This window comes from Lates calcarifer, linkage group LG17 (genome assembly GCF_001640805.2).
Source record: "Lates calcarifer isolate ASB-BC8 linkage group LG17, TLL_Latcal_v3, whole genome shotgun sequence".
NCBI classification, from domain to species: Eukaryota; Metazoa; Chordata; class Actinopteri; family Centropomidae; genus Lates; species Lates calcarifer.
Genome location: NC_066849.1, coordinates 6203803 through 6217186, shown reverse-complemented (window position 1 = coordinate 6217186; position 13384 = coordinate 6203803). Strand labels below are relative to the sequence as shown.

Here is a 13384-nt window from a genome sequence, read left to right as displayed (position 1 = left end):
ATCCCTGGACTATATTATGTCACATCAATCTCTTGCCCAGTGCCCCTGTAAACACATCACAGTCAAAACCCTGTTTAGGCTTTGTTTTTAGTAATCACACATTGAAAATATTTGGTCTTTTAAATTCCCCATTTCTTGATTTTCAGGAGCCGTTGGTCACCATGGTGACAGCCTAGTGGAGAAGATTCTGACTGTGCTCAAACCTTTACCTGGTCATGTGACAGATGTACAGGTGGATATGCTGGAGCTCACCAGTCTACAGCGCACCCCTCACTCCCAGAACACCCTGGCCCCCGGCTGCCTCGCACAAAGCCAGTGAGTGCATTTCATCTAACCTTAATTTTAAAGTATTCATTCAGAGCAATAGCCACAATTACTGGCATTGTCATATATAACCATATATTGTAATAAATTTCTTATAGTTAATAGTGAGTGTTATCAATCAAACCTTACCTAACCATACCTTTATATCTGCACTGTACCTATATCGATATGTCTCAACTGAAAGTTTCAGGTCAGGTCATTGTAGTTTACCAGACCCAATATGACATTTGATATAAGGTCAAGCCTTTTATTTTCCAGACAAAAGCCCCCAAAGATTAAATTAATTAATATTGAGGATGTTGGGTTAGTTTGAATTTACATGCACTGATCAGTTACTTTACTGTCAAATGGAGCACATTCGTGTGTGACTTTATTTCTCTTTACTGCAGTAATAATTACTCTAGGAATTACATACTGTTTTTCTGCATCATCTCATGTTAAAGTCCCCTCCAAGGAGAAAACCAGCATTTTTGAGTTTTTGTGCTCAAGGAACTGCAGTTCCCATTAAGAGGGTAAGACCCAACAAGCTCATTGAATAGGCTGCTGTAGTTTCTGCTATAGATAAGCATTCTGTCTCAGAAAGTCAGCCTTCTTATGGTTTATTTTATGTGTGGGGTATTTTATATGTGGGCTATGTGTCACTTTCTCACTATAAAGTCATATTTAGGTTATTCACAAAGAACCATTCGAGTAGTTTGATGGTGTATGAGTTAAGTCAAAAGAAAAATAAGAGGCTCATGGGTTTCAAATATACCAGCTGATCTAGGCCTTTCTGTGTTGTTGCTGCATGATATTCCAGTGTTTGTGTGTGTCTCCTCTGGGTGCTCTGGTCTATTCATAGATTCTGAAGGCAGGCAGTTTAGGTTAACTAGAGAATCTAAATTGCCCCAAGGTGTGATTGTGAGTGTCTCTATGTGTTATGCTTAAATGCTGTACAGAATGCGATCTTTGAATTATTTGAGTTGAATGAGTTATTTTGTTGCTCACTTCCCAGTGGAATCAGCAAATGAGGTTAATTCTTGTCCACTGACTTGGAATGGGGTTCGATACCATTTCATCAAATCTGACTGCAGTTCCAGATTCGCTTATGAACTCCAAAGTCCTTATCAAATATTTGTAGGTAGTTTGTTTGGTGGAGAATGAAAGCAGCTTAGTTCAAATATGTTCAAGTATGTGTGTTATTATTTCCCCCGGTGCCATGTCTAAACCAGAGGTCAACACAGATCAACAAATCAAACATTTTCACTTGGAACCAGGTTCCAAAATGAAACGAACCCATCTTTACCACTGACGTAACCACAATATGCATTTTACTCTACTTTTCCCACCTGGCCAAACACAATTGGTGAAGAAAGGCAACACTCACCACCCAGAACTGTCCCCCACTGAGTGGGTTGAGTGGCACATGACCAGCATTAGGTGCCAGTGGTTCAGTGAAGCCTCTAGTCTTGGCTGTGCAGATGCACGTGTTAGGCGCCTGCGGTGGGGCTGTTGTACATGGCAGGGATTAGTCCTACATCATGTGTTCCACCCCCGCTTTGCCCCTTTATGTGGTTGCAGGAGGAAAAGACTTTGACTGAGAAGAAGAGTTTTGTGGCTGAAGCTGTCATGCAGTATGTCTGACCACTTTGAGTTCCTTATGCATACACTGAATGCAGCAGGGACCATTTCTGAGTGGGAGGTTCTGTTGTAATGGAACCAAGCTTAGCACTTTTTAGTCGGTGCTAGTTGGACAGAGTGTGCTGTGCCAAATAATACGAGCACAGCAGGGGCAGGTTGTACCAACCCTCTGATGCAGGGTTCAAGTATGGGGCACATCAGCCAGATACCTATTACAGACCCATAAATGCCAATGCACAAGTCACTATAGTTGTTCTAAATATCTTGGTTACACAAAAACAGCTGAGCAGAACACACATCACTGCAGCAACAAGCTTATCTTCTCACTATCTTCCTAAGAAAGAGCTAAGTATATGATAATGGATTAAAGAAACTAAGGGGGGGTTGGTGGCTGTGCAGAGGTGGAGGTCCCAGCTGCAACGTTTGCAATCACTGTCTCAGATCTTTTCACTAAATGTGACCTAGAGTCTCAGCCAAAAACACCTTATCTGAGAACATTTAGATGACTGATTGAGATATTGTACAGTTCTGTCAGGTGCTGGGACACAAACGGATAGATGAAGAAGTGTAATACGTAATGTGGTGGGTGCTGTGTTTGTATGGAGTACATGTCTAATCAGGGCCAGCAGGATCAGCAGGAGTGTTATTGCCTGTGCTATCTCTGAGCAGATGGCCCAGTTGAGCCTTATCACAGATGTTTAGGAGATTGAAGTGCTGCCGAGGCACAGTGAGAAAGAAGGCAAGAGTTCCCACTTTGTTTAACTGCCTTAAAGTGCACAGCTCACCATGGGCAGAGTTTGTGTCAGTCACTCTAATATTTTCAAGACAGGGCTCTGTAAATATATGTTGTTAGAGGTGTACTTTTCTAATGCATTAATCTCCCTTGATTCTTCAAAATATACAAAAGCACACATTTTTAAAAGGGACTGTTTTCCTTGCATGATGTGAACTGTGCAAAACGCTAGACCCTGTTCCTGCTCCGTGTGGTTTGATTGTCTATATAATAAGTCTCCTCCTACTGGATGTTTATACACCTATGATTTGTCAAACTATTTTTAGCCTAAACCCACAGTGTGTTTTGATTGGTTTTGTTGTGTAGGCCAGCTCAGGCCTTTAAATATTAGGTGCGGACCTAATTTGGACCTTTTGTATGATATTTCCTTCAGTAATTCCAGGATATTTTTATAGATTACTGTGACTTAAACATTCTGTGGGTGGTTGTTGATTCTAGCTCTCCCGGCAAGACCCCACACTTACTTTGCAATTACTGTCATATTGTCTTTCATAACCCGGTGTGAATTTTCCTTATCCTACTACCTGACTTTCACTCTGTGGTTTTAGTAATCATGCCAGAGAGAAAGTGTACTTTGTGTGGGTGTGCACACAAAAACACACACGCTTTGCCTGGGCAGGTTTTTTGTTACTCTTCTCTTTTACTATGCATTCATTTTTACAGCCATTAAATAGTACCAGGACGCACAGTATGCTGTATATAGAAGGATGTTGAGTGAAAGTGGCAGTGGAAGTGTTGTTTTGTGCGCCTGTGTATGTGTGTTTGTGGTCAGGTACCTTCCAGCCCAGTCTGTGTAATTTGCTGTGCTTGGCTGCACAACCCTTTTGATCCGGAGTAGGACTTATGAACCCCATTGGCAGAGGGCACGAAGTTTCCCTCAGTCTCAGACTGAACCCTGCACCCCCGTCATCTGGCTGCCTGGGACCTTGATCCTGCGGTAGGGAGTGTGTGCATGTGGGCAGAACCAAGTACGGGTGGCCAAGGTGCTCTGGGTCTGCCTCAGGAGCTGCTGAGCTCGAGCCAGGCAGAGTAACCGACCGCACCCTGCCATGAGAAAACACTGCAAGGCTGCCATCTCTTCAAATCTGCCCAGCAGATCCTGCATGCGTACGAAAAGCAAAGAGGGAAAACACCTATTTCTGTCCCAGCTGGGAAATATGAGCATGAATAAAAACCCATGCACACGCACTTACGTATCAGGCTGTATGGGAAAAATAACAAAAAAAAGCAGAGATAGTAGAGTGTGGAGAGGAGAGAGAAAATGATAGGCAGCTGAAAACAGCTAACCCTGTTTTTACCCCACCAAGAATAAAGACAGGGGGATGAAAACTGGCCACACTCTTTCTATGGTGGTTCCTTATAGGGTAGAGATTGTTTTGCCATTCTATACTTAGACAGTGAACACAGTGGCGCAAACAGCTGAATGAAGATCTTGATGATTTATAGGCTAAACAGCAACTCTACATTACTTACAGTATAGTATGAGCTCCCATACAGGCCTATCTGTTCAGTATGTTCCCAGGATTGGATAATTTGTTAACAGGGGCAAGCCCTGTTGTTCAGTGGTACACTAGATATTGATTCTAACCAAACACAGTACTCTTGACATTATGTCTTGATGAAAACGTAATTCTTACAGAAACTTATTTCCATGTTCCACCGTCACCACAGTTGAACTTGTAGCTGATGATAAATTTTAGTCTGTGGAAAATGAATTGGTGTGTTTATACAGTGTGTGTGTGTGTGTGTGTGTGTGTGTGTGTGTGTGTGTCTGTGTGTTTTACACCACACAGGAAATAGAGGTTGTTATGCCCACAGAAAATTGCTTTTTCATTTGAAGAATAGAACTTTGCCATATCTAACTGAGAATCAATTTTGCTTGTATTTTTTATTATTGCAATACAGAGAGAAAGTCAAACTAAAATAGTCACAGTTTAATGCAGAACTCTGCTCTGATCCTTAAAAAAAGGCACATAGCCATATCTGTCTGTTTTTTCAAAGTTAATACTTTGATCTAATAATTTCTCACACTGATTTTATCAGCCTAACCTCAGAGGTCAATGAAAGCTGCAATTGTTTGCAAAACAGAGTTGACATCAGTCAGTTTCACAAGTAAAAAGTGGAAGATTCAGAGATTTAGCCACTAATGTTTCGGATTCCCCTGATGTCCCCTGGTCCAGCTCTTGTTTCCTCTGCTGCCTGATTCTCTTTCCTCCTCCACTGTAGAATGTATCTTCTCTTGAAACTCACAGTACATCAGTCATGTAGATTACTTGCACCTGTACTCCCTATTTCCATCAAGACTGAGATAACATAACCTGTTCTATCTCGTGTGCTGTCTTCTACTCTGTCTTTTGATTTTCACTACACAGCATAGACTATGTGGGCATCTCTTCAGTAAGATGGTAAAACACCCACAAAGACAGCACTTTACACCAGTCCGCCCCACTCCTTCAAAGAATCCCTACTGCTGGCTTTCGTTTGAAATGGAAAAGTGGCCAAGACACATGAGGGGAGGAAGAGACTCCTGAATTACACCCCATATTTTTTGGAGTAACTGACTTCATTTCACATTTGGATTCTACGAATGAGTCCAACATCAAATTTTAGGTATTTTTTTCACATGTCAATTTGAGGTTTTTTTAAACCTTTTACTGTAAATGTACACAATTTTACTGTATAATGATACATTATAAAACAGACCTTTATTGTATTTTCTTACTGTTGTAATATACAGTAAGTTGTTGTTAAATAATAGCTGGCCAATGGGAGCTTCTCTTATATCTGTGTTGGTGTGTTTAATTTTTACAGTGTATCTCCCCTCCTCTCTTCACTTCCTGCAGAACTCCTCTCCTTCTGTTTTTTTTCTCCATAAATCCACTGGGTCATTTGTCCCTTTTGCCAGGACACACAGGCACTCAAGGCCAGGTCTGGTTTTGGTCCACTCCTCTCTTTCCCTCTCGTGTCATGTCCTGTGCTACATGGGGATGTTTACAGGAAACTGACAGTGTTTTTTGCCCCATTAAACACACTCCATAAATTAAGTCACCAAGGAATGGGGCTGACCTTGCACAATTCTATTAGGCTGTACTGGATCTGTTACATGTAGGCCTTTTGGAAAGTACACAGATCATCTGAATCATCTGCACTGGCAAATGAATTACAGGCTGGTTTTGCAGTCTGCTGAGTGTGAAGTTTTGATACTCTTAAGCGTATTAAGGCACATTCATCTGCACTATAGAGCACTGTAGTTTGTAGATGTGACTTGTTGTGTAGATGCTGACAAACTCTGAGAAGTGCTGTCAAATATTTGTGAGCTCTGATAATAGAATGAACTTTCTCAGCTGTCCAAGTCCATATGTAAAATTACTAAGATAAAGGCAATTGAATCAGCTAGCTAGAGGTTTGGATTCAGAATTAGGAGGAAAAAAATAATGGTAAAAAAAAAAAATAATGGTAACTACATAAGTACTTTATGATAGATAATGCTGTATTTGCATTTTACCACAAACTGCACTGTGATTATTAATTTATCTATGATTGATATCCCAAACGTGCAGGTTGGAATGATTTTTTCACCCTAAGTTATGATGCAGGTTTTCCTTTCAGGCTGAATATGGCCCTCTAACAGTGAGGTAGGGCAGCCTGTTTGTTATGTGAGAAATGATTGAAGGCAATTCAGATGAGCACATCTACATTTTTATCAATTCCTCTAGTTCCTGCATCTTTATTATGGAGGCTGGCCAGTTATATGTTCTGAGAAATTTCTAATATGAAATTCAGCCTGAAGCTATAAAAGTTTGGGGCACAATAATAAGATTTTGAAGAGTGAGGCAGACATGCCCCCCTATCCCCAGTGGAAATGACATTCTTGTGTCTGGCCATGCAGATAATTTTAATTTGATTTGCAGATGTTTTAAGATATTTATCTATGAGATTTCTGCCACCACACCAATACAGAATAATCTGATTTAATTCTCATTTGTAGTGCTCAAAGGTTTCAGGACAATATCCTGGTTACCTCTATATAATACTCAGACCTCAAAGTTTAATTGGAGCTACTTTCTTCAGTAAAAATATTCCCCATGAAAGCTGTCAACAGCACATTAAGTAGATTACACAAAGAAACTGGGACTCTTTCTGGAATGAGGTGCTGTTTCTGATTTCATTTTACAATGCTTTGAGTGCCACACACAAAATTGCATTCATATCTGAAATCTCAGAAAAACACATCTCAAAAATCAGTCAAATAAAATCAAATCTGTGTGGCATGTGCATGGCTAGATACTATCGGCGATATGTAAGAAAATTTGTCATTTGTAACTTGACTGAACTGGGCCTTTAAAGACATTCATCCTCGGGGCTTCATCAGTTGTATGTTAGTATGACTCAGCTCTGAATCATGTCATGAATACTGAGTTTTGCAGTGGTAGTGAAAATAAAGAAATAAATACTGAAATGTGTGTATACGCATACACATGCGTGTTTCAAATAATGAAGGGGCCACAGGATAAGTAGTAAATTTAAGAAATCCTGAGTCAGAATGGTTTGAACCATTCTTTTCTGCTGCATCACACACTTCCAGGAATACTGTCCCCCCTCCTCACCCCCACAGTCATTAATGACTTGGACAAGGCAAGAGGTATTTCATCACTTAAACATGCACATATGTGTTCACTCTGTCACGTAGTACGCAAAGCATGTCCTTCTTTAAGTTACAGTATTTGATCCCTAACTGCGTTTAAATGGTACAACACTCATTACACATTCAGTGGAATTTAGTTTGTCCACAAACGCCCACACTCTCCAAACACACCCACTCAGTCTGTCCAAGCAAGCCAGAGAGGACATTGACTATGGTGTACACAAGTCAAGTGCAAGAGTGCCCCCTTCAGTCTGTAACAAGCAGCCTTTTCAGCAGAGACAGCCACGCTGCACTTAACACTTGCAGATGGTCAAGCACACGCACCCCACAGTCCCAGCCCCCATCCCCTTCTTCCATAGTAGAGTAGTTACTCAACAAGGTTCTCGGCTGGTTATGGACCCTGTCTCACACCCTGCCAGTATAAACCTCACCCCCAACCCCTCAGCCCAGCTTGAACCCCCCGCCTTCGTCTGACCAAATGGCCCAGAGAAAGCGTCAGGGGAATGAGCCGGCAGGGGGGCCGTGTGGGCAAAGAGCCAAATGAGAACCATATTTCATCCGCACTCTACCGAGGCCTTCCGTCCTCCAAGAACACACACACACAAGGACGCGCAGGGTTGTGTGCAAACATATACAGATGCATGTGTACACATCCTCAAACACACACATGGCTTCTCACATATGGGCCAGTCAAGTCATACTATTGGTATTTCAGCCATGACAAGGATGTGGAACTTTATGATTTGCGTAATCATAGAAATACTTCCTGTGCATGGGAGGTGTTTTTCTGAAGGATTAAGAGGATTGTTTTCCAAAAATGACACCTCATAACTCTTGACCAATAGCTGCAATACAATTTAAGCAAACAAACAGATTGTTATGAAATACCAGATTTATTTTCTTGTTTCTTTAATTTTTTTTTTACTGTATCAGTTTTTACATTAGACTCTTGTCCTGGACTGAGTCGTGTTTGCCGGTCTTTGTGTCTGGTTCTAGTGTGAAGATGGCGGGCGTCCCAGTGTGAGCCCCTCTGCTCCCCATCTAGCCTCAGCCCAAGGTCTGGAACAGATTACATCTGATATTAAACACATGGCAGCAGTTAGAAAGGAGAAAAGGCGAGAGAAGAAAAAAGTTGAAAAAAAAGAGGAAAAAAAAAGAAAAACAGAGTGGATTTGTCAACGAGCTCCCCCCTACCTTCCCTCTCTCTGTCCTTAGCCTCTTTTCTCTCTTTGTCTCTTCTCTTCAGTTTCTGGTCACTCCTCAGAGTATGGACAAGATCATGTCTGCTTGCCAGTCTTGCTGTCAAAAGCAGAGACAGAGACATAGGCTGCTGATATCCTTTTGTCCAACTAACAAAGTGTCAGTGCCTTTAATAGGGGAAGAAATTCCAATGGAGACAGAGATGTAAAATATGACCATAACTTGAATACAGATACAGGAGACATTTTATAAGAAAAAGTGTCACTCTCTGTAACGTTAATGATGGTGAAAGGTCTCAGTTACACTCTTTGATTCTTTCATGGAAAGACTTGATGCTGTTCCCACTGCTCATGGCAGATGGTAATAGTCTGACACACATGCCTTGTCTTCAGTCTCCCATTAGAGATGTGGATCACAGTGTTTCATAACCTAGCGGATAATGAGACAAGGGACTGAGATGGTATCAGGAGGAGCCTCAGTCTCCAGACTCTGTTGCTGTGCCACTGATGTAAGGACAGCACTGAGCAGTCCTCAGGAATGTTGGCACACAGACGTTTAAGGTGGATTGAGAACATTCCTAATGTTCCCTCTGCTAATTTCAGCTTTTTCCTGTGAGGGGTCCCGGAGGGGAGTCACCACTCCCCGACCAGCAGGCTCTCAATCACTGAGATGAGCACTCAATCACGTCCACGTTGTCCTTTTGTGTTTATATTCAGAGGCCTGCATGCTCTGAGCTGACAGCAAGAATAGCAACAGTTGTTTTGCTTGTTAGTGCTGAAAATCACCACCACACAACTTCTGCTACAATGTTTTTTCTTCACACTGACCTCTTTGATTGTTCTACCTATCAGGTCGCCGACAGCACAGTCACTGTGGGAGGCCATGCTGACCAGTAAACATAAAGAGGGAGTGATGGAGGTCCGACGGCAACTGGTGGAAGCAGCCAGTAAGGAGAAGCTGCCAATCAAGATGAGCATGGGTAAGATGCAGCAAAGCATACATTTCCCATTCAATAAAACACAAATTCACACAAAATATAGACACAAAAATGAATAAACATGAGCATTCACATTAAGTAGAAGCATCATGGGAAAAAAATGTCGTTCTTGCGTTAAGTGCGTGAGTGTTGCACTGTTTTAGTGCAGAACCATAGCGCCTCCTACTGAGACCCATGGTATCTGCTGTGTATTTGCCCATGTGGCCACAGAGGAAATCTGAACCACATGTTGGCTCTGTGACACATACTCACACACACACACACACACACACACACACACGCTCCTTCGCACATGCTGCTTTCGAAAACTTTTGTTGTCCGTTAATGAAGCAAAGGGGGCTGCAGCGAGGGATAAAAATATGTGTAGGCACGCAAAAATAAAGTCATTACGTGCACAGGTATACAGTGCCCTCATGCACGTTCACCTTTATGCTACCCTCTGACTCACGTAGGTAATGGATGTTCTACACTTACACAAACTAACACATACACACACAGCTAATATGCAGGTTAGCATCTGGCAAAATGGGGAGGTTAAAAGGGAGGGGCAGCGTGGTCCCTTAGCTCCTATAATCTAAGAGGTAAAGAAGGTCTTGTCTCCCATAACAAGCAGGTTGTAATATGTTGGAGGTCACACACACTCTCCCAAGCATCTGCATACACATAGTGGTTTCCTTTCACGCATTTGTGCTAAACAGCAGTCCCTCTAATTCTGGATGGCTGCTACATTGTGGATTTATTCAAACAAATGCACAACAACAAGAGGTTGAACTGCAGAAATTGAAAAAACACAGAGAATGGAGAGACAGTAAAAGTGAGAAAGTGTGACGAAGGTGTAGCATTAAAGCTTCTCCTGCCTGCTGACTGACAGTCTGTTGACTTAATGTCTTTGCTGAGAGAAAGAGAAAAAGAGAAAAGTGAGGAGAAAGAGGGGAGCACTGTCAAACTTCTCACACACTGAACCTTTATACCCCACTGGCAGAGGACCAGGCTTCACGAAACCCCCTGAGCTCCCAGTGCACCCCCACACAGTTCCCATCCTTACCCACCAGCACCACCAGCCGAGATCTCAATCCATCATGCTCTGCTCATATGAGACCAAGCTAAACCCAGTAACACAAAACGCTTAGCATTAATACCTATGTGCTCTCTCAGTGCCCACTCACTCTCTAGGAGAGTAGAATTTTTCCACAGCACATTCTCACTCTGGTAGGTTTATGCAGATCAGTAGAGAAAATAGTGTATTAGTGTACTACAGGCCCTGCGTTCTCACATACACACTGACCCAAGTTGGCTTCTTTTCATCTCAACAGGATAAAATCATCCAGGGAGAGACAAAGAAAATAATCCATTTCTCAGAGCCTGAATATGACCCGTCAGGTTTCTCATAGCACAATAAGATGATGAAATTCCCTTCCTCTGTGTATGTGTGTGTGTGTGAGAGAGAGTGTGTATAGATGTGGTTGTACAGAGTCCAGTGTTTATCTTGGGTGTTTTTGCTCTTAGCAGGGAATTAGTTAGACAGCTTTGGTTTCATTGTCAGTAAACGTGCGTTTATCTGTCCATCTGGGTCCGTGTATGTATGCATGCATATGTGTGTGTCACGAGGTTTGTAAAGTTTGTGTATATATTGTGTGCTGTGATACCGCAGTGTAAATGAGATGTGTTGACAGGGCCTTTCTTCCTGTGGTGCAGTCTGGGCTTTTAACAGTAGTGAGATTCAAACAGACAATTGATTGCATTCATTATTTCAAGCAGTGAGATGTTGGGCAGTGAAATAGTGTAATTTCACAGTAGTTTCAAATAAGCACTCATATACATAATATGCTCTCTTAATTTAAATGTGTTTTGTTAAGCTGCAAAAATGGCTTTGCACTTCATCGAGTAATTGATTCATGGCTTTGTTCTCAATGTCAGGGAATGTAATTCTGAAATTTAATAGGAGACAAGTGTATATTTTGGGGAATTTAAGTTTTATTAATTTTGTACAAGCAAATGAAAGGATCATCCACAATATTTACAGTAATAGCAATCAGCTAACCAATGATGACAACATTATCAAGCGTGTTTTAGTTGGGAATTTTCCTGACACATACAAACATATGGTACAGAAATCATGTAACAGCTCTTACAACTGAAAATGCCTGAGTGTGACAGTTTCAAGTTGTTCCAAAACCTTTTTCTCAGTTTTTTTAAGGCGCATGTAACACAAACATACAAACAGTATGAATTAAAGAACAGATCCCTAACCAGATCAGACATTGTGATTATTAAAACTTGGTCTATTAATTGTGCTTCTGTGCTGCTTTGAACTGTGTCATCAGCACATGCCTAATGCGTAAGAATGATATATGATTTTTAGCCACTGTAGCAGTATGACTCCAGGGATGGCAATGTGGTTCTGTTGGTTGGTTGATCAGTCCCTCACCAAACAGACTGAAAAATCACAACAATTATTGGCTGGACTGCAATTAAATTTGGTAGAAATATACATGGAATGTATCCTTATGACTTTGGTGAGCCTCTGGCTTTTCCTCTAGCACCACCATGACATTGTTGACCAAAATATCTCAACAATTATTGGATAGATTACTATGAAATCTGGCAATATGTTCCTTTAAGATGAACTGTAATAACTTAAAGTGATCCTCATCAAACATTAGCATCAGGTCAAAATTTTATTTTGTTAAACACTTGAACATGAACATGATAAGCATTATACCTGCTAAATATCTGCATGTTAGCATGCTCGCATTGGCATGTAGCTCAAAGCAGTGTATGTACAGAGTCACAGAGCTGGTTGCATGGCTGCAGACTCTTAATCATGTTTAAGTATACAACACAAAAACAACAATGATCTAGTAAGGTCATATTTTACTTTGCTTGTAGACTAAAACTTGGTCTATTGACTGGAGACTATTATTTTGAATTGTGTCATTACCACAGGCCTCATACACACTGTATAGATAATATTTCAGTCCCCAACTCACTCATGTACAATTTTAACCGAGGAGCTGAAGCTGAGCTGAAACCACAGATAAAAACATTTGTGTGACATAAATCCTGAGGAGAGTCTCTTTAATTCGTTGGTGTAGCTACCCTGTTGTACCCTGACTTCTCCACTCCTTTACAGTACAGTCTTGAAAGGGCTCCCAACATGCATCCACAAATAAAAGTTCCAGGACTTTCCTCCTCTTGGAGTGCATAAATAAAAGTCCCTCAGCCTTCCTGTGTCCCCCATCCATGTAGAATTACTTATGAGGCTGTCCAGCTGCTGAGGCAGGCAACCACTCAGCTCCACGCTGACAGCAGACATCACTTAGCCTCAGGGTAACCCTGTGCACCTAGAATGCAAGTCATCTTCCAGTAACAGGACTAAATCATTGTTGGCCCTTGCCCTTTTTTTGCATTGTTCAGGGCTTTGATCATAGCTGAGACTCAATTGCCACTTCTGCACATCAGGCTAAAATGGGCAGCAGCTTCAAACTGTTTATAGCATGGGGCTGAAAATGTGATTTGTTTTATGGCTGGTCCTGCAGTAAATGTGCCCAGAAGAACATTAAAATGACCAAAGGGTTCAGGTTTCTCCGCCTTCTTAGGTGATACACAAAGATAGTGATAGTGAAGATATATACTGTACCTGAAACCTCTGATTGAACTACTAGTGAAACAAAACAGGCATGTAAAAGTCAAAATACAATTACTATGGAATAAGTCTATATTTAATGTATAGGAAATATCGTATGTAGATTATACTCGACAGATTCAAACATACACACCAACATAAAATAACAAAATTAATATA

The 13384-nt window shown here is 41.4% G+C and overlaps 1 protein-coding gene across 1 annotated transcript in view; it reads left to right on the top strand.

Moving 5' to 3' along the window:
* scfd2 (sec1 family domain containing 2) overlaps positions 1–13384 on the top strand; it is an 86479-nt gene that overhangs the window by 941 nt on the left and 72154 nt on the right. Inside the window, 2 exon segments of the mRNA XM_018670196.2 lie at positions 147–315; positions 9434–9561. Coding sequence (XP_018525712.1) covers positions 147–315; positions 9434–9561 — 297 coding nt within the window.